Source organism: Triticum aestivum, chromosome 3B (assembly GCF_018294505.1).
Source record: "Triticum aestivum cultivar Chinese Spring chromosome 3B, IWGSC CS RefSeq v2.1, whole genome shotgun sequence".
Classification (NCBI taxonomy): domain Eukaryota; kingdom Viridiplantae; phylum Streptophyta; class Magnoliopsida; order Poales; family Poaceae; genus Triticum; species Triticum aestivum.
The window spans coordinates 385,139,426-385,158,797 of record NC_057801.1 but is presented as its reverse complement, the minus strand read 5'-3'; the positions used below and the strand labels follow the sequence as shown (position 1 = coordinate 385,158,797).

Below are 19,372 nucleotides of genomic sequence, written 5' to 3'. Positions count from 1 at the left end.
TACTTTACTAGTACTCCTAGTAGCACCAGGTTATTAAGATACCGGTTCAGTTGCTAAGTGTTAGTAACTCGAAATAAAAGAGCTACGGAATAAACGGAGACTAGCTAAAGGTGAGCTGACGATATATGTTGGAAGTGTTTCCAAGTTTGATGTGATCAAACATCGCACGCTCCCTCTACCATCAAGATTAGTATTAAACCTGAATAATTGTCATTTGGTGTTTGCGTTGAGCATAGACATGATTGGATTATGTCTATTGCAATACGGTTATTCATTTAAGGAGAATAATAGTTACTCTATTTATGTGAATAATACCTTCAGTGGTCTTGCACCTAATGGAATGGTTTATTGAATCTCGATCGTAGTGATACACATTTTCATGCCAAAAGATATAAGATAGTAATGATAGTACCACTTACTTGTGGCACTGCCATATAAGTCATATTGGTATAAAACGCATGAAGAAGCTCCATGTTGATGGATCTTTGGACTCACTCATTTTTGAAAAGTTTGAGACATGCGAACCATGTCTATTGGTGTATACGCATGAAGAAACTCCATGTAGATGGATCGTTTGGACTCACTTGATTTTGAATCACTTGAGATATGCAAATCATACCACATAGGCAAGATGACTGAAAAGCCTCGGTTTCAGTAAAGTGGAACAAGATAGCAACTTGTTGGAAGCAACACATTTTGATGTGTGCAGTCCAATGAGTGCTGAGGCATGCAGTGAATATTCTTATGTTCTTACTTCACAGATGATTCGAGTAGATGTTGAGTATATTTACTTGATGAAACACAAGTCTGAATTATTGAATGGTTCAAGTAATTTCAGAGTGAAGTTGAAGATCATGGTGACAAGAGGATAAAATGTCTATGATATGATCATAGAGATGAGTATCTGAGTTACGAGCTTTGGCACACAATTAAGACATTGTGGAAATTGTTTCACAATTAATACCGCCTGGAACACCATGGTATGATGGTGTGTCTGAACATCATAGTTGCACCCTATGGAGTATGGTGCGTACCTTGATGTCTCTTATCGAATTACCACTGTCGTTCATGGGTTAGGCATTAGAGACAACCGCACTCACTTTATATAGGGTACCACGTAATTCCGTTGAGATGACACCGTGAGAACTATGGTTTAGAGAAACCTATGTTGTCATTTCTTAAAGGTTTGGGGCTGCAACGCTTATGTGAAAAAAGTTTCAGGTTGATAAGCTTGAACCCAAAGCGGATAAAATGCATCTTCATAGGACACCCAAAACAGTTGGGTATACCTCCTAATTCAGATCCGGAAGCAAAAGTGATTGTTTCTAGAAACGGGTCCTTTCTCGAGGAAAAGTTTCTCTCGAAAGAATTGAGTGGGAGGATGGTGGAGACTTGATGAGGTTATTGAACCATCACTTCAACCATTGTGTAGCAGGGCACAGGAAGTTGTTCCTGTGGCACCTACACAAATTGAAGTGGAAGATTATGATAGTGATCATGAAGCTTCAGATCAAGTCACTACCGAACCTCGTGGGATGACAAGGACGCGTACTGCTTCGGAGTGGTACGGTGACCCTGTCTTGAAGGTCATGTTGCTAGACAACAATGAACCTACGAGCTATGGAGAAGCGATGGTGGGCCCAAATTCCGACATATGGTTAGAAGCCATGAAATCCGAGATAGGATCCATGTATCATAACAAAGCATGGACTTTGGTGGACTTGCCAAATGATCGGCAAGCCATTGAGATAAATGGATCTTTAAGAAGAAGACGGATGTGGATGGTAATGTCACCATCTATGAAGCTCGACTTGTGGGAAGAGTTTTTCACAAGTTCAAGGAGTTGACTACGATGAGATTTTGTCATCCGTAGCGATGCTTAAAGTCTGTCGGAATCATATTAGCACAAGCTGCATTTATGAAATCTGGCAGATGGATGTCAAGACAAGTTTCCTTACCAGTTTTCGTAAGGAAAGGTTGTATGTGATACAATCAGAAAGGTTTTGTCGATCCTAAGGATGCTAAAAGGTATGCTAGCTCCAGCGATCCTTCTATGGAGTGGAGTAAGCATCTCAGAGTTGGAATGTACGCTTTGATGAGATGATCAAAGATTTTGGATTTATACAAAGTTTATGAGAAACTTGTATTTCCAAAGAAGTGAGTGGGAGCACTATAGAATTTCTGATGAGTATATGTTGTTGACATATTGATGATCAGAAATGATGTAGAATTTCTAGAAAGCATATAGGGTTATTTGAAAGGTGTTTTTCAATAGAAAACCTGGATTAAGCTACTTGAACATTGAGCATCAAGATCTATGAGGATGGATCAAAACGCTTAATGGTACTTTCAAAATGAGCACATACCTTGACATGATCTTCAAGGTGTTCAAGATGGATCAGTCAAAGAAGGAGTTCTTGGCTGAGTTGTAAGGTATGAAGTTAAGACTTAAAGCTCGACCACGGCAGAAAAGAGAGAAAGGACGAAGGTCGTCCCCTATGATTTAGACGTAGGCTCTACAGTATGCTATGCTAAGTACCGCACCGGTTGTGTGCCTTGCTACACATCTGGCAAGAGAGTACAAAGGTGATCAAGGAGTAGATCACCATATAGCGGTCAAAATTGTCCTTGGAGTAATAAGGACATGTTTCTCGATTATGGAGGTGATAAAGAGTTCGGCGTAAAGGGTTACGTCGATGCAAGCTTTAACACCTATCCGAATGACTCTGAGTAGCAAACCGGATACATATAGTGAAGCAACCATTTGGAATAGCTCCAAGTGGAGCGTGGAAGCAGCATTTACAATATGACCTAGAGATTTGCGAAGTACATACGGATCTGAATGTTACAGATCCGTTGACTAAAACCTCTCTCACAAGCAGAACATGATCAAACCCCAAAACTCATTGAGTCTTAATCACATGATGATGTGAACTAGTTTAGTGACACTAGTAAACTCTTTGGATGTTGGTCACATGGTGATGTGACCTGTCAGTGTTAATCACATGGTGATGTGAACTAGATTATTGACTCTAGTGCAAGTGGGAGACTGTTGGAAATATGCCCTAGAGGCAATAATAAAAGTGTTATTATTATATTTCTTTGTTCATGATAATAGTCTTTTATTCATGCTATAACTGTATTATCCGGAAATTGTAATACACGTGTGAATACATAGACCATAATATGTCCCTAGTGAGCCTCTAGTTGACTAGCTCGTTGTGATCAACAGATAGTCATGGTTTCCTGGCTATGGACATTGGATGTCGTTGATAACGGGATCACATCATTAGGAGAATGATGTGATGGACAAGACCCAATCCTAAGCATAGCACAAAGATCGTGTAGTTCGTTTGCTAGAGCTTTGCCAATGTCAAGTATCTCTTCCTTAGACCATGAGATCGTGTAACTCCCGGATACCGTAAGAGTGCTTTGGGTGTACCAAACGTCACAACGTAACTGGGTGATTATAAAGGTGCACTACAGGTATCTCCGAAAGTGTCTGTTGGGTTGACACGGATCGAGACTGGGATTTGTCACTCCGTGTAAACGGAGAGGTATCTCTGGGCCCACTCGGTAGGACATCATCATAATGTGCACAATGTGACCAAGGGGTTGATCACGGGATGATGTGTTACGGAACGAGTAAAGAGACTTGCCGGTAACGAGATTGAACAAGGTATCAGTATACCGACGATCGAATCTCGGGCAAGTAAAATACCGCTAGACAAAGGGAATTGAATACCGGATCGATTGAGTCCTTGACATCGTGGTTCATCCGATGAGATCATCGTGGAACATGTGGGAGCCAACATGGGTATCCAGATCCCGCTGTTGGTTATTGACCGGAGAACGTCTCGGTCATGTCTGCATGTCTCCCGAACCCGTAGGGTCTACACACTTAAGGTTCGATGACGCTAGGGTTATAAAGGAAGTTTGTATGTGGTTACCGAATGTTGTTCGGAGTCCCGGATGAGATCCTGGACATCACGAGGAGTTCCGGAATGGTCCGGAGGTAAAGATTTATATATGGAAAGTTGTTGTTCCGGTTCCGGAAAAAGTTCGGGTTTTTTCGGTATTGTACCAGGAAGCTTCCAGAAGGTTCCGGAGGATTCCGGAGGGGTCCGGAGGTCCGGAAACTGTTCCACCACGTCCAATACAGCAGCATGGGCTCTAAGGGGGCGCCCTAGCCTTAATGGGCTAGGGGCACCAGCCCCCCAAGGCCCATGCGCATGGGAGGGGGGAAACCCTAAGGGGGAGGGCCTCCACTTGACTTGGGAGGCACTCCTCCCCCCCCTTGGCCGCACCCCTTCCTTGGAGGAAGGGGCAAGGCTGCGCCTCCCCCCTCTCCCTTGCCCCTATATATAGTGGAGGGGAGGGAGGGCATCCATACCAGAAGCCCTGGCGCCTCCCTCCCTCCTGTGACACCTCCTCCTCTCCCGTAGGTGCTTGGCGAAGCCCTGCAGGGTTGCCACGCTCCTCCACCACCACCACACCGTCGTGCTGCTGTTGGATGGAGTCTTCCTCAACCTCTCGCTCTCTCCTTGCTGGATCAAGGCGTGGGAGACGTCACCGGGCTGTATGTGTGTTGAACGCGGAGGTGTCGTCCATTCGGCACTAGGATCTCCGGTGATTTGGATCACGACGAGTACGACTCCTTCAACCCCGTTCTCTTGAACGCTTCCGCTTAGCGATCTACAAGGGTATGTAGATGCACTCTCCTTCCCCTCGTTGCTGGTTTCTCCATAGATAGATCTTGGTGACACGTAGGAAAATTTTGAATTTCTGCTACGTTCCCCAACATGTAACACACAGATGTATGAAACCTAAAATTTATTGTGTATATTTTGGATTTGGACGACCATTTACCTATAATAATAGAGGAATGATAGATTGGAAAAGAGCTACCGAGGAAACATCACAACCAACATACTCATTAATTCCACTCACAAGCTTTTCTCATAGAATTTCACAACTTCATAAGACATCTTTAAAACAAGCCATTAGTAAATAGATTTCTCAAATCCTGACATGGTATGCACATATTAAACATTTCACTCTATCTGGGTCCATTTTTTAAAAACAAGTGAAAAGGCTTGCCATTTTCATTGAATAAGATGAAGGTTTTAAGAATCTACGCCAAAGGCAAAATTACAAGCATGACTCTTGCGGCATTATATCACGCAAATATTTCGCCCGACAAGGCACCACAACGATACCTCTGCTTTGATGTGTGTCACAAGCACACCGACTGGAATCGTGTTGTTGCGGAACACTCGAGCATTTCTCTTTTTCCAGATTCCCGAGAGATAAGAAGCATAAGGGAAACAAGCGCCCTTTGATATTGTGAACTCCCGGAAGCGTTGTTGCACCACCACTCCTTGACGGAAACTATGCTACCCTAATCCTTAGGATGAACATCATGTAAACCAAGCCACGTTTTTATCATTCCCCAGACTCTAGGTCCATATTCTATATAAAAGAATCAAGTAGACATTGAAGTATACTCATATATTATTGAATCATGAAAAGCATTTAAAAGGTAATCAGCCACATTTTAACAACACTCTCTGGCTCTTAAATAAATGATATTTTACTTGCACAGTTTGCAAGGTACAAATTAAACCATAAACTATAGTGAAAACATAATCATACAGTCATAAACAAATTTATAGAATCCTTCTATCAATATTCCTGTAAAATTCAGTGTGTTTAATGCTATGAAGAATAGCAACTTGAATTTCCACGAGGATAAGTATATATAGTTATATACACATGCAGGTCTCCACTTTCAAATTTATCAAAACATGAGCCAAAATAACTTACAGAGTGGTGCATTGTTGTCGCTTGTTGGTGTTCTATGTAACTCAGTTCCTGCAGGAGTGTCGAAGACCGGGAGGAGGCGACGCTGCCAAGCATGACCTACTGCCCGCGCAAATGTCATTTATTTATGGAAAAGGGGATGTTGCATACAATTTGTATGCGGGGCAGCTCAGTTTAGAGGAGAAAATGTACCCTGGACAAGATGTTGAAACAGCAAATGCCTCGCATAATAAATTATGCTCTATAACAAGAACATAGTCCAATCCATGAGGAGAAGACATTGTTTCAATGATTCCCTTGTACCATCAACAAATCACTTTGAAGAACAGAAAAAGTATATTAATGTGAGAGTGCGTATTGAAATAAAAATGTGTACCAACTGGTAAAAATAATTACCCAATTAAATGGCCTAAGAAAGAAGCATCCGAGACTCCAGAGATCGAAGTTAGCATACTGAAGTGGAAATGCAGGGAATGGAATACCCGGCTGGCCTCATCGAAAAATAAGTCCCTCGATTCACTGAGTCGTCACCTTTGAGGTAAATATCATAGCACGCTCTGCTCCTTTTCTTTGAATCATTAATTTTTGTTTGTAAACATAGCCTTTGGTTATAGTCTGCAGTACTGTGCCCACCCATTGAGACCAACACAACACATAATTTTTGTCAAATGTTACCATAAATGATTGACGATACAAAGAGAGATGGTGTGTAGGAGGAAAATGAAAGGACTTTGCACTTGTGCATTGGCAAAAAGCTTCCAAGACATAAGCCACAAAACCATGAGATATATGGAAAGGTATGACTACTCTTGAGTGTAGTACACCTAATTTTGCAAAAAACTGAAAAAACGTGATAAAAAATTCAAAATTTGGAGACAACAAAATTTATCAAATGTTTGAGCATCGTGCAAAATTTCAGCGTAAAATAACATCCGAGGAGCTCTAACCATAAAAACCAAAATCACTGCTCAAACTATGCACAAAACTTTGAACATTGATTTTTTTGTGAGAGCTCCTCTGATGTTACTTTTGGCTGAAATATTGCAAGAAGCTCGAATATTTCATAAAGTTTGATGTATCAAATTTCATTTTTTTTAACTTTGTTTGATCATGTGTTTTCCAATCGTGTTTAGTGCACCCGAGAGTAGAAAAATCCACTCTAATCACCTATTCATAACATCTTAGAATTAAGAGAAATGCATTAGATAGGACCACATGCGTGTAGTGATTCAGCAAGCAATTTAAAAGTGAAAGTAAGATAAATAGCTTACCGGTCCACTGAAGAGTACTGAAACTAAATTTGAGTCGCCTTGTAGCCATAGCATGATGTCCAGTAAGTAGGAAACATCCATTCTTCAAATGAATATAAACGAAAAAGGGTTACCCCGTCTTTATATTATAAATCAACCACCACAACATCGATCCAAGTACAGAAGAAGAATAAACTAACACCAAAAATGGCAAAGATACAAGATACCAAAAAAGCCACTAACAAACTTCGAATGCCCAAGCGTTGGCTGGAGCATCAAAGCCCTCGGCGAACAAGATCTTGCAGACGACACAACAAGGACAAGGGAGCAGCCCGCCGTCGGAGGAAGAAGGTGCTCCATCACCTCCATTAGGCCAACGATAAATTGGACCACCATCTCTGCCCCTGAAGAATGCATACATGCCGTCTCATCCTGGACCGAAGGATGCCACACCATCGGCAAGCAAAGCCACTCACCCCAAGTGGAAGAACAAGATCAATAGGTTGCCAAGGAGAGAATAAGAGCACAACTACCTCACCGAGCAAGGGACACCCCATACTTTGACACAATTGTCGGCAAGGAACACATCAACCGCAAACAGCCAAGCGGGAGCCCACTAAGATATCCGGTAGTCCACCGCCATCGCCACATGCCCGACCACCACACCGATGTTCCAAGGTGGCGCCTTCAAGAAGATCAACAACGCCGAAGCACCATCGCCGCCCAATCCGGGGATTTGGGGTTTTCACCCAAAACATGGAGGAAGAGGCCAGTGTCGGATCTCGATGCCACCTTCAGGAAGGAGAGCGACGCCCGGGGCGCCGACAGCATCGTGGCTGTAGAGACGGGCAAGGGATTCCCCTAATCCAGAGCCACCGTCCCCCCCCCCCAACCTCACCCAGCCACCAGATAGCTAGAGGGCATCAGTAGCACGGGCTAGCGAGGCAAGAAGGGGCGCAAGGAGGGACCGCAGTCATCCAGATCCGCTCCGAGGACCGCGTGAGGGGGGGGTCCCAGGAGCAATCTCCAAGCGTGCCGCCAACCCGCCGCCCGCGCGGCCAGGCCGACACCCTTCCGCATTCCCTCCTGCCACCCGCCCCAGGGCAATTGGAGATCCACCCGCATGTGGCCGCCGCCACATCTTCAGGCACAACGCGCAGATCCGTTGCCACTAGGCCCTTCACCACGGCGCCTGACGTCGGCCCTGCGGCCACCGCCAACCACCAAGCCTTGCACTCCTCGCTAATGCAGGGCCGCCGCCCAACACCACCGTCCTGCGCTCGGCTGACATCGAGGGGGAAGAGAAGCCCCGCCGCACCCAGGGCTGATCGGGCTTTGCCCGTTAGCGAGGGCCGGCGGCGGCAAGGGAGAAGATGGGGAGGGGGCGTGTTGGGTCCGGCGTCTAGGATTCCCCTCTGGGTCGCTCGCACGAGTGACACGGGAGGGGGGGTCTGTTTTCAACTTGGTACAACATTCATCAAATGGATATACAAAGGCCATAGTGGCGCGCAGTTTAGTGACCAGGCAAAAACAAAGGAAACCCTGCAATTTTGAGAAAGAATGTTAACTTCCTCCGATGACAAGAACATTTTCCCGTTCAAATGCTACAAATTGATTTAATAACTACAGTTCCTCTTTCTAAACAATGCATAACATGGTTTAGTAGGGCACCCAGGACCCGCCACTTGCTCTGTTGGGCGCCTGGGCCTGCAAGCACCCAAGTGCTCATCAAACAAAACACTGAACACCGAGCAGCAGGCCATTTGAGCGATCGCGGTGCAAACTCAATTGATGTAGAATCAGAGACGACACATTGCATGCAGATCAAACAATTCCATGGGAAGGTTATTTAGAGCGAGTGTTTTTTCAGCAGAAATCATGAGTTATTCCGAGTTGGATGCCTGCACAATGTAATATTTTCCAATGTATTATACCATATTCTTAGAAGCTAACTAAAAACAGTTTGGACATAACATAAACAACATGCAGTTGCACATCTTAGTTTTCTCTTCAGGTAAGAATGGAAGAGTTTAGATACAGGAGAATAGATCCCAGGCGCAGTCTAGCATCAGCAGACAGTCCACTGGAGTATTAGCAGAGATTAACCAGTAGCACCCGCGTGCATGGACGTATCCTCCTCCCTCTCTCTTCCCGTCTAGGACAATTCTCACGAGTTTCCTGCTCTTATTACGCCGATGTATTCGGCGTCCTGTACAAACAGACCAAATTTTAATATTTTATAAAAAAGGACCAAGAATACAATATATATGAGATAAATTTTGAACAGTCAGAATCTTTGTTTCAAAAGAGGATGGAATCGACAATAAATAAGCTTAAGAAAGGTTTATTCAACACTCAATAGATCAGTACTAACTGCTAATAATTCAGTACTAGTTGTTGAAAATTTTGGCACTGAATAACTCGGTCAGAGATAGGATCTCAAACAGAGAAGATCAAACAGGGTGCAGGGGGGACGGCGTGCAGGTGCAGCCGGCGAGGAGATGGTCGATGATGGGCAGGTGGAGATGGCGGCGGTCGACCCTCGACTCGACGGCGGGCAGCTGCAGATGCGACGCTCCATCCTCTGCTCCTCCTTCCCTCCAGTCCTACAGCATCGTGGTCTACGGTGAGTTGGTTGACGACGGCAACACCCGAAGGTACTCGATGATGATGGCCGGCGGAGGCGGCACTCGGCCACTAGGGGTCGGGGAAAGGGAACATGCGGGAGGGAGAAGAGGAACAAAGGTGGATATTACCAATTACCGAATCTCGCTATGGCTCGATTGATTGAATCAGAACTTGTCAAAAGAGAGGAGCGACCAGAAGATCCTTGGATCGATCGGTGGGGATGTGCGGGGATAGATGTTGGAGTACTAAGGAACGAAGTACCGACTCCTCTTTAGGAGTAGAGATACACTTTCACAATAAAATTTTATTGTCATGGTTTACTTGTTAATTTCCTTAAAATCCGGTATTTGTTTCCTGAAAATCTATTATTTGTTAATGAGAGAGATCGGTTGATTTCAATAAGTTAGGAAAGTTAGATCCGTGATCTTTGGTACATTAAGGGTACATTAGGAAAATGTTGATTTTTGAAAGAAAAGAGTGAAGAGAAAAAAAATAAACCAATGGATAAGAAAACTAGTGGAAGAGGATGGTGGGAGGTGGGAAAAAAATAAACCATACCAGGCTACCAAGTGCTCCACTAGAAATAGAGATGACTGCATGCATCATTTTGATGGAGAAATCGAAGTAATCCTCCTTTTCGAAAAATGCGGTTGGCTTAGTCGACCACCAACACCATCTATTATCCATCAACATTAAATTTTAGTATGCATGTCCGTGCATGTTGGATACTCCCTCCGTTCCTAAATATAAGTCTTTGTAGAGATTTCACTACGGATCACATCTGGATGTATGTAGATGCATTTTAAAGTGTAGATTCATTCATTTTGCTCCGTATGTGGTCCATAGTGAAATCTCTACAAAGACTTATATTTAGGAACGGAGGGAGTACATTCCATGCAATGCGTGAGTACAATGTGCTAGTGAATCCATTTCAACGCCAAGTGTGCGCGTATGAAAACGCCATGGTTTCTCGCGTTTGGGTTCGGAAAGCATACACGCACCTCGGCGTTTTTGAGTTTGCCACGTCTAATGGCCAGCTGGGCATGCGCTATGAAAATAACGCCGCCGACCGCGGTGTCTCCAGTGCAAACCAAACGTCAAGAATGTTGGCTTGATCAAAAAGGTCAGATACATAATTTTTTCCAAAACAGGGTCAATTTGTGATCAAGTTTGCCAAAAAGGTCAGAAAAGTAATTTTCTCCATGAGGGGTATCTGATGTGCAACCTTATCCCTTGTCAGGGTTTCGACCCCAGCGACAGTCGCCTAGGTCGAGCTAACGGGATACCACAACAACATGAGACCCCCCCCTCCGTTGGTCAAGTTGAGATAGGTGGGTGCACCGCAAGCCTATATTCCCAGCTAAGGAGTCATCTCCATGCAACGTCGAGATGGTCCGGGAGGACCCAAGCCGATGCTAGATGGTTTCCGTCCCGGAGTTTGGTTGACAAAGGCCTCCTTGGGATTAAGGTGGCGGTTAGCTCCCAACCTTTCCCTTTCGTCGGCAAGTTTGCACTCCATGAGAAGGATTATTAGTGAGGGCGATCCGTTCGGGCCCCACGGTGGGCGCTAAATGTCGACGAATGGTGGTTCATCGATCCTACAGTCTGATGTTTATCGTGGAAGTAGGTGGAGAAAGGGGTGCTGCCCGAAGGGATTTCGTCAGTGCTGAAGGTGATACAATGATTTTATCCAGGTTCACGCCGCCTAACAGGTAATTTGTCTGCATTATGCCTACCTATCCTTACTGATGAGCATTGAGATTTACAATGTCGTTTTCATATCTACCAATCCAAGGTATGGGAATGAGCTCCGACATATCTTCTATCCCTTGGCGGAGGTTGGTAATGCCCTTATATGGCTATAATCCCTCGTCGGCGGTTTGGTTCCGATCTTCCAGGAATCCGATACAAACATTTCTTGCTGCTCCCACGGAAGACTTCTTTCTGCTCTTGATCTTTTTGGTGCAGAGTGACTCATCAGGGGCGCCCGTCCGACTATTGCAAATAGATTACCGCTTCTACGTTACATCCAACCTCTAACCTAACCTTTGGATGTCTATATGACCGTATGGCTACAAATTGCTCCTCGGGATCAGGACACATATCCTTCCTCGTCCTGCATATTACGCGGTGAGCACGAGCGGAGGACGAGACGCGGTTGCATCGTTAACAGCCTTGGTCATGGCCTCGTGGAACAAGGCCTGGTTCCAGTCGTTATCCTGCATATACGTACATACCACCAGTAAGATGAAGTTGCTTTTGTCCGAGACGAGAAATGCAGTCATCATGAATGAATTAAAGAGGAAACAAGGAACAAATGAAATCCACACCGACGTACCACGATCCGGAGCTTGATGCTGGCTATGGCCTTGAGCAACACCTGCGGGGAGTAGGTGTCGGCGTCGACGGACATGACGCTGACCTGCTCCATCCACCGGAGGCACTCCAGGATGCGGAGCACCAGCTCCACCACGTCACACTCCACCATCACCATCACCGTCAGGTTCACCACCTCGTCCGACGCCGCCTTGGTGATCTGGACCTTGGCCCTCTGCCGCCTCTGCTGGTGCGGCACGTCCTCCTCGCAGTCGTAGGTCGGGATGTGCTTCTCCAGCTTATTGTTCTTCTCCTCCAGCTCAGAGACCTGCGCCTCCAACGTCTTTAGGTACCCCGCCGCCTTGGTCAGCACCGTTGTCTTGTCCTTCTGCGCGATACCATGCATGTGGTTTGGTCAGTTAGCTACTAGATGTAAACTAAAAATTAAAGCTTCCTCATGATTAAAGATCTTGATGGCAAGTGGGCCTCTGACTCTAGGTTATGTACATGATTTTGCTGGAAGAATGGTTTTGCTTAATACTAGTTTACACGGTTGACAAGGACGGTTTTGCCTGCCTAATGGCGACAACTGGTTGCTCTTTCCTAGCAACCACTCCAATTAGTCGTACAAAGTAGTGAAATGATGTGCTTTTTTGTTTGGAGTATATATTTGTCTTTTGCCGCTATTCTCTTGCTATATCTTTGGCACCTAACATGTCTGTCAATTATTCTATCTGTGGGCCACTGAAAAAAGCATGGCCCCTCATTCCGGTGGCTTTCCTATTCTAAACTGCCAATGTCCTTATAGCTTCTAAACAGTAATTCGTTTTTAGGGAGTAAACAAGAACTCTTGACCCGACAGTACGCTAGATTTCCGATGAAGTCCTCCTTTACAAATTGGCATGGCTTCACTGTAGTGAAATATACAATCATTGTTGAAGTCCTAAAAGTTAAAGATAACATATCTTTCTCTTATATTTAAAGCATCCTAGTGATCTTTATCATTGCATAATTCCATTTGTCCTCCTCGGTGTATTTTTGGTTAAACTTTGATCACAGATTTAACCATCAAAATATAAATTGTACACCACAAAATTTACATCATTGGATTCGTATTCGAAAGAAGTTTCAAATATTTTTAATACATAAAACTTATATTTAGTTAGTTAAATTTATGGTCACGGTTGGACACAAAATACTACAGGACCAATAAGCCTTTTGCATGCTACTGTTCCCACACAAGTGCGTTCAAATCATATTACTACTATGGAAAAAAAAATAAGGAGGGAAGCTAAAGTAGCATCTATTCAGAAAGTCTAGTTTCTTTTGAAGCTTCCATGTTTGTTCCTTTCCAGCTTGACTACGCATATAGCTAGATGTACGAGTGATCCTTTTCTTATCTACTCCCTCCGTTCCCAAATACTTGTCTTTCTAGGCATTTCAAATAAACCCAACATACGGATGTATGTAGACATATTTTAAAGTGTAGATTCACTCATTTTGCGTCGTATGTAGTCACTTGTTGAAATCTCTAGAAAGACAAGTATTTAGGAACGGAGGGAGTATAACCTAGTGGTCCTTCTGATCACCTTCCTTTGTCAATGTCATTGTCTAGTGATTAAAAGAAGCAAACAATGATCTTGACAGATCGGGACGGGAAGTACCGAGACTTACTTTTCAGCAAACAGAGAGGATCTATCATCATCCTTGAAAATAAAACAGAGGAGCATATTTGTACACTGGAGACTGGGTCGACGGCCTTAACTCACCGGTAGTATACCTTTAGTACTCCCTCCGTTTGGAAATAACTGACGTGTTTTTAGTTTAAATTTCCGAACGAATACTTGTACCCCCTCTCTCTCAGTTTACAGGGCGCGCGCGTACCTCTAGATCGTCAATTTGACCAACCTAATATAAATCATATATTATAAAAAATATATTAATATAAACTTCAGATGTTCTATTTTCAAAAGGTATAGTAATTTCTGTATTATATAGTTTATATTTGGGTGATAAAATTGACAACCTATGTATACACGTAGGACTTGTAAACTGAAAGGGAGTTAGCAGTAACGAAAGGAAGTAATTAATGTTGTAGCCGGTGGTGTTGGATGCTTGCTTAAGATTTGTGAATGAGTGGATGTGATATGATGGTGATGTTTATACCTTTGAGCAGGGGGGAAGGAGCGACCTCAGCGTGTGGAAGCTGTCGTTGAGCTTCTCCCGTCGCTTCCTCTCTGACATCATGTGGTAGAGCTGGCCGGTGTTGCCGCTCGCGGCCCTCGTCGGATCCTCCTGCTGCTGTCCCCGGCCGCCGCTGCTGCTTCTCTCCGGCGACATGGAGAGGCTGCTCTTCACCATCACGTGGCCACTTCGTCCTCCACGCAGCTGCGGCGCCATGGCTGCTGACTGTTGTTGCATGTTGCTGTCCCGTTCCCGGCGGAAGGGCTGCGGATGGGAGGATGCCGAGGAGGACGGGGAGGCAGAGGACGAAGACATGACCGCCATCATAGCCCGCATGATCGCCTCGTCGTCGTGGTCGACGGCGCCCGCCAAGGGGTTGTGCGGCACCGGCAGCGCCGGCGCCTGGTACCGCGAGGCGTCCGCGAGGTCGAGCGAGAAAGACCCCGAGCCTGAGGAGCCGCCGCTGTCGAGGGAGAGTGATCGCTTCGACGAGAGTGACGACGTCGTCGACGACGGCAGCATGAAGCGGTCATCCCCTCCTCCTACGAAGAAGCCGCTCGCGTCCATGTCCGCCATACCCTCCACCTACACGTACACCAAAACCACCAGTATTAATTTACAGACGCTTCGATTTGCAAGGAAGCAGGGTCAAGAATTAACATTGCTCACCTCGTGGGTCGAAACCATGAGGTCAAGGTCGGCGGGCCAGAATGGGTCGGCGAGGGCGCTGTGGAGGCCGGCGATGTCGGCGGCCATGTCGAGGCTGCACCACACATCATCCATCCCTCAGCAAGTAGTGTAACTAGTTAATGGAGCCAGCCAATGATTGATCTGGAGCGATGAGTAAGCTGGTAGAGAGAAGTATAGCAGGGAGGCAAAGCGAGGCAGCCGAACTGCTATATATGCAAGGCAGCGCCGGGCGGGGCGGGGCATGAGGACGAAGGAAGGAAGGAGTTTTATTTTCTTTTCCTTTTTTAGAGGGAGGAAGGAAGGAAGGAGTTGGTGGGTCGTTTGGTTTGCACGCAAGCAGCGAACTGGGTTGAATAGAAACAGTCGCGCTCGCGCGGTCAAAGTCGTGGGTTGGATGCACGCGAGCAGGGCGAAGCTGCTGGGAAGAAGCTCAAATTCTGAAGCAGCAGGCAGACATATCCACGGGATGGGCATCAACGTTACGCACACGTACGTGCCTCTCTTCGGCCGAGTACGGTATTTTCTTTTTTCTTTTTTTTTCGGGCTAGTGCGGTTGTTTTTGCCGCTGGTTACTGCCGGAAACGGCCAGGTTTCGGTGCGACCGTGACAAGTGGGGCTAAAACCGATGCCCATGCGTCATTGACTCCATGTGCCATTGAGCTTCTCTTGCGCGCCTCCTAGTTGAGCATCTACAATCACGCACAACAAATCTGCCCCTCAAACGCTCGCGGACACGTCCGAGCCCATCTGCGGGCATTAATCGGACACGTCTCATATTTTCGCTCCCACATTCATGTCCTTTGTATCTGGAGTTTCAAATGCATGCAACCCATGCAACACTACATAAAGTAATCCGGATCATACCTTAGCTCATCATCGGACAATGATTCTAATTCATCGGCGGACAGCGCAAATTCATACTACAAAACATAGCTAAAACGGGGAAGGGCGAAGGAAATCAACATTTCCTCGCCGGCCCCATCCCCTTGCGGTCGCCGGCGTCGTTGTGCCCCACCTCCATGTACACGACGACATTTGGTGGTGTGTCCTTGTCGAAGCTCGAGGTGGAGCCGCCTGTCAAGGAGTCGTCGGAGCATGTTTGGCCCATCAGCCTTCGGAGCAGGTGGCCTTGCTCCTTCGCATGGCGGACCGCCTTTTGGCCGCCGCCTCATTGTTTGCTTCAAGCTTCGATAGCTTGATGGTGAGCCAAAGCGGCTTGGCATTCTTGCGACGGAGACGGCGCGCATCCGTCTCCGCCGTCATGAGAGAGCGGCGGAGGACCGACACGAGGAGCATGGCCTCGGGATCCATCAGCGTGCTCGCGTGTGCCCAACGCGTGACCAACGTCTCTCCCGCCGCCTCCCTCTTCCTCGCCCGCTGACGCACCCGGTGGGCTGCCCGTGCCTTCGATTCGGGTCCTCATACGTTGCCCCGGCGTGGGCACGAGGACCCAGCGGTGCCCGGGTACCACTTCCGGACAAGATTCAACCCGCATTGCTGGAGGTGGGCGGCGTACTTGCACGGGCGCGGGCGCGAAGCGGACGGAGCTCCGCGACAGGCTTGATGGGTCGGCGACATCGCCAACGCTGCGTTGCCGGGCGATTGGCACTGTGAAACAGGAGCTGCCGCTGCCGCCTTGGTTGAGCTGCAAGCGCCTCAACGCCATGCGGAGGGCGATTTCCTCCACATCATCGGGCTCTGTCTCACACAGAAGGCTCAACCAATCGCCAGAGTCGCCGAATTCACCACCGGAGCCAGCACTGTTGTCGTCCCTGGCCATCAATTCGGATCAGAGGGGATTGGGAGTGGAGTGGACGGAGAAGGGAGTGGAGTGGACTGGCGGATTGACTTCTGTCTAGGTATTGTAGTACTTTCCAAAGTGGAGGTTATAAGTATGGAGTGTCAAACCCAAAAGGAGCTAAAGGGATTTGTATTCTCTTAGGTTCTATCTGTCCATAAAATACGACCGTACATAGACCAAACGTTTGCTTTACCTATATGCAATAAATAAAGATACTTTACAGGTATAAAAGGTATAGTTTGCAAGATTATAAAATACTTGTAAATAAAGTTTAGCTGCTGAATGTAAAGGCATAATAAATTAAAGGGTGACGAGTGTGGAGTAGCGGTGGTGGTAGATGTTTCAAAGTTATCCCTAAGCAATTGGCTATGATACAACACCGATAATCTTTCACTGTAGTTTATATATGGGAGAGGCCTATGCAAGCAAAATCCATTGACTAACATGTACTTATGATTGGAATCATTAGCAAGCATCCGCAGATACTAAAAAATTATTATGATAAAGCCAACCATAGCATTAAAAATCTATGGTCCTCTTCATCCCATATGCATCAACTCCTATACTTGCGCACGGTAATATCTATCACTATGACCCCCATGCATATTCATCTTGACATACTACTAACCCTAAAGTATGGTCCAACATATGTGCGCGCTCATACTTCGGGCACCAAAGGATCACAACATATCGTAAAATAGAACTCAAATCAATCATAATAGATCACTAACAAACCACAGTAGATGTGACAAAAGAAATCTACTTAGACATAATAGGAATGCAACAAATCATTAGACAACAATTGTATCATCAAACAACATGTTCAAGTAGGGGACTATGGAGGTTTGTGGAAGAGTGGACCACTGTATAGGGAGGGAGGAGGCGACGGATATGTCGGTGAAGTTGATAGAAATGATGGCAGTTTGATGGTTCCCCTGGCGATGATCTAGCATGACCAGAAGAGAGGGAGAGAGGGGGCCTGCATTCTTCTTCTTATTTGGCCTCCTCCCTAGGAGGGGGCAGGTTTTCGCATCTAATACATGGTGTTCATGGGGGCCCTCGTGCACACGGGCTAGTGGCCAACTCTTTGGAACCCCGTGTGCATGGGGTTCTTAACTGTCGTGTGCACGGGGTAGCTCATAACTCTCTTGACACCTTGTTCCCATGGGGTCTTAGCACCCCCCCACCCGCAGCACGCACGAGGCCGCTTTGGCTTCTACTCATGGGGTCTATCTGTTGGAAACTGTCACATAGTGAGGAACAGTATAAAAGAACTCATCCTTCCACCTCCAACTCTAATATTTTTTTCTTGTGAACCACCACCATTCTCAAACCTAACATTTTTCTCATATCTGTCAATCCCTCCACGCAAACTCTTTAATACTTTGTGGATTGAGGGAGCAATGACCATTCAACAACTTGACCAAACCGATTCGGTTTCCCCGCGTGATTTCTTGACCAACAACTTGTTACTCTGGAGCTTTGGGATCCTAGGAGGTTTGGATTCCTCTGGAAGCTTCTTGCTTGTGGTGTGCTCTGGAGACGTATGTAAAGGTGTGGTGTTCACCTTCAATATCAACCTTGAGTGATTCAAGGCTCATTTATTGGGGGTGACTCGGGGAGAACACGGTGAGCCACTTGGTCCTGTTCTTATTCTTGGCACTGGCACCGCTCCAACGGAGATTAACACTTCCCCAAGGAAGTGTGAATTTCGGGATAAAATCCACGTACTCGACTCAATTGTGGTTATTTCTTTCTCATGCTTTACTTTGCATTGTATGCGTGTGGGCTTGCTAATTATATTGTTGCTTGGCTTACATTACTTTGAGCATGCTTTTCATATAGGTTGTGTTCATCTAGTTGCATATCTAGAGAACCTACTTTATCTGCAAATCCATAAAAGTGGTACTTAAGCTTAAAATTTGTGTCTCCAATTCACACACACACACACACACACACACACACACACACACACGCCTAGGGATGAAAATGGAGTGGAAAGTTTCCGCTTTTTTGGAGGAAAAATGGAAACGAAAAGGAAATATGAAAACAAAAACAGAAATTTGCAAAACGGAAATGGAATTTTTCATGCGGAAACGAAAAAAACAGAACGGTGTTTTCCGGTGGAACACACGTGAAAACGGAACTATTCGTTTTCGTTAATATGGAATTTCTGTTTCTACTATAGGCCCATGGCTGCTTTGTAGGCCAACTACGAAACAACACACAATGACACAATGAGTAGAATGAGCAGAATGTATCATTTGAGTACCAACTTTTACTACCACACACATACTCAAGTAGACCCTATACGGGATTGTCATGTACTACTACAATACTACCCTATGTTACCAACACAACCATATTATTTTGTAGCCATGTTAACAATTCCATCAATTTGTTTGTTTTTTGTCTGTATTCCTCTATGATTCAAGGGGGTTTTATGTTCTGGTCAACACACAGTTTTGTTTCCGTGTCTGCTCTGTATTTGCTCCGTGTTTGTTTCCGATAGTATCTATTTCTGTATTCGTTTCCGGGGTTTCTATATTTGTTTCCACTTCTCCAAAAAAAATTGAAAACAAATATGGTAGCACCTAGCTCCATTCGTTTCCATGATGTTTTCATCCCTACACACACCCTATCACTAGTACAGCGAGGTGCTATACAAACGGTTTTTAAC

The 19,372-nt window shown here is 45.6% G+C and overlaps 1 protein-coding gene and 1 long non-coding RNA gene across 2 annotated transcripts; both read right to left on the bottom strand.

Moving 5' to 3' along the window:
- Positions 1 to 8,984: 8,984 nt before the first annotated feature.
- Positions 8,985 to 10,223, bottom strand: LOC123069974 (uncharacterized). The gene is made up of 2 exons (XR_006433264.1): positions 9,830 to 10,223; positions 8,985 to 9,679 (listed from the first exon to the last, which is right to left on the bottom strand). It is a non-coding gene; the product is annotated as an uncharacterized lncRNA (long non-coding RNA).
- Positions 10,224 to 11,396: 1,173 nt separating this feature from the next.
- On the bottom strand, positions 11,397 to 15,181 carry LOC123069973 (putative transcription factor bHLH041). The gene is made up of 4 exons (XM_044492974.1): positions 14,871 to 15,181; positions 14,184 to 14,786; positions 12,040 to 12,405; positions 11,397 to 11,920 (listed from the first exon to the last, which is right to left on the bottom strand). The coding sequence occupies exons 1-4, from the start codon at positions 14,982 to 14,984 to the stop codon at positions 11,825 to 11,827; spliced, it is 1,179 nt and encodes a 392-aa protein (XP_044348909.1). The 5' UTR covers positions 14,985 to 15,181; the 3' UTR covers positions 11,397 to 11,824.
- Positions 15,182 to 19,372: the final 4,191 nt, after the last annotated feature.

What these genes read in the sequence shown, in the direction of transcription:
- LOC123069973 (XM_044492974.1), bottom strand. Translation starts at nt 14,984, where the DNA reads ATGGATGATGTGTGGTGCAGCCTCGACATGGCCGCCGACATCGCCGGC. An exon ending in TCATGGTTTCGACCCACGAG is followed by an intron (nt 14,787 to 14,870) that starts GTGAGCAATGTT and finishes GTGTACGTGTAG; the next exon opens with GTGGAGGGTATGGCGGACAT. An exon ending in TCCTTCCCCCCTGCTCAAAG is followed by an intron (nt 12,406 to 14,183) that starts GTATAAACATCA and finishes GGTATCGCGCAG; the next exon opens with AAGGACAAGACAACGGTGCT.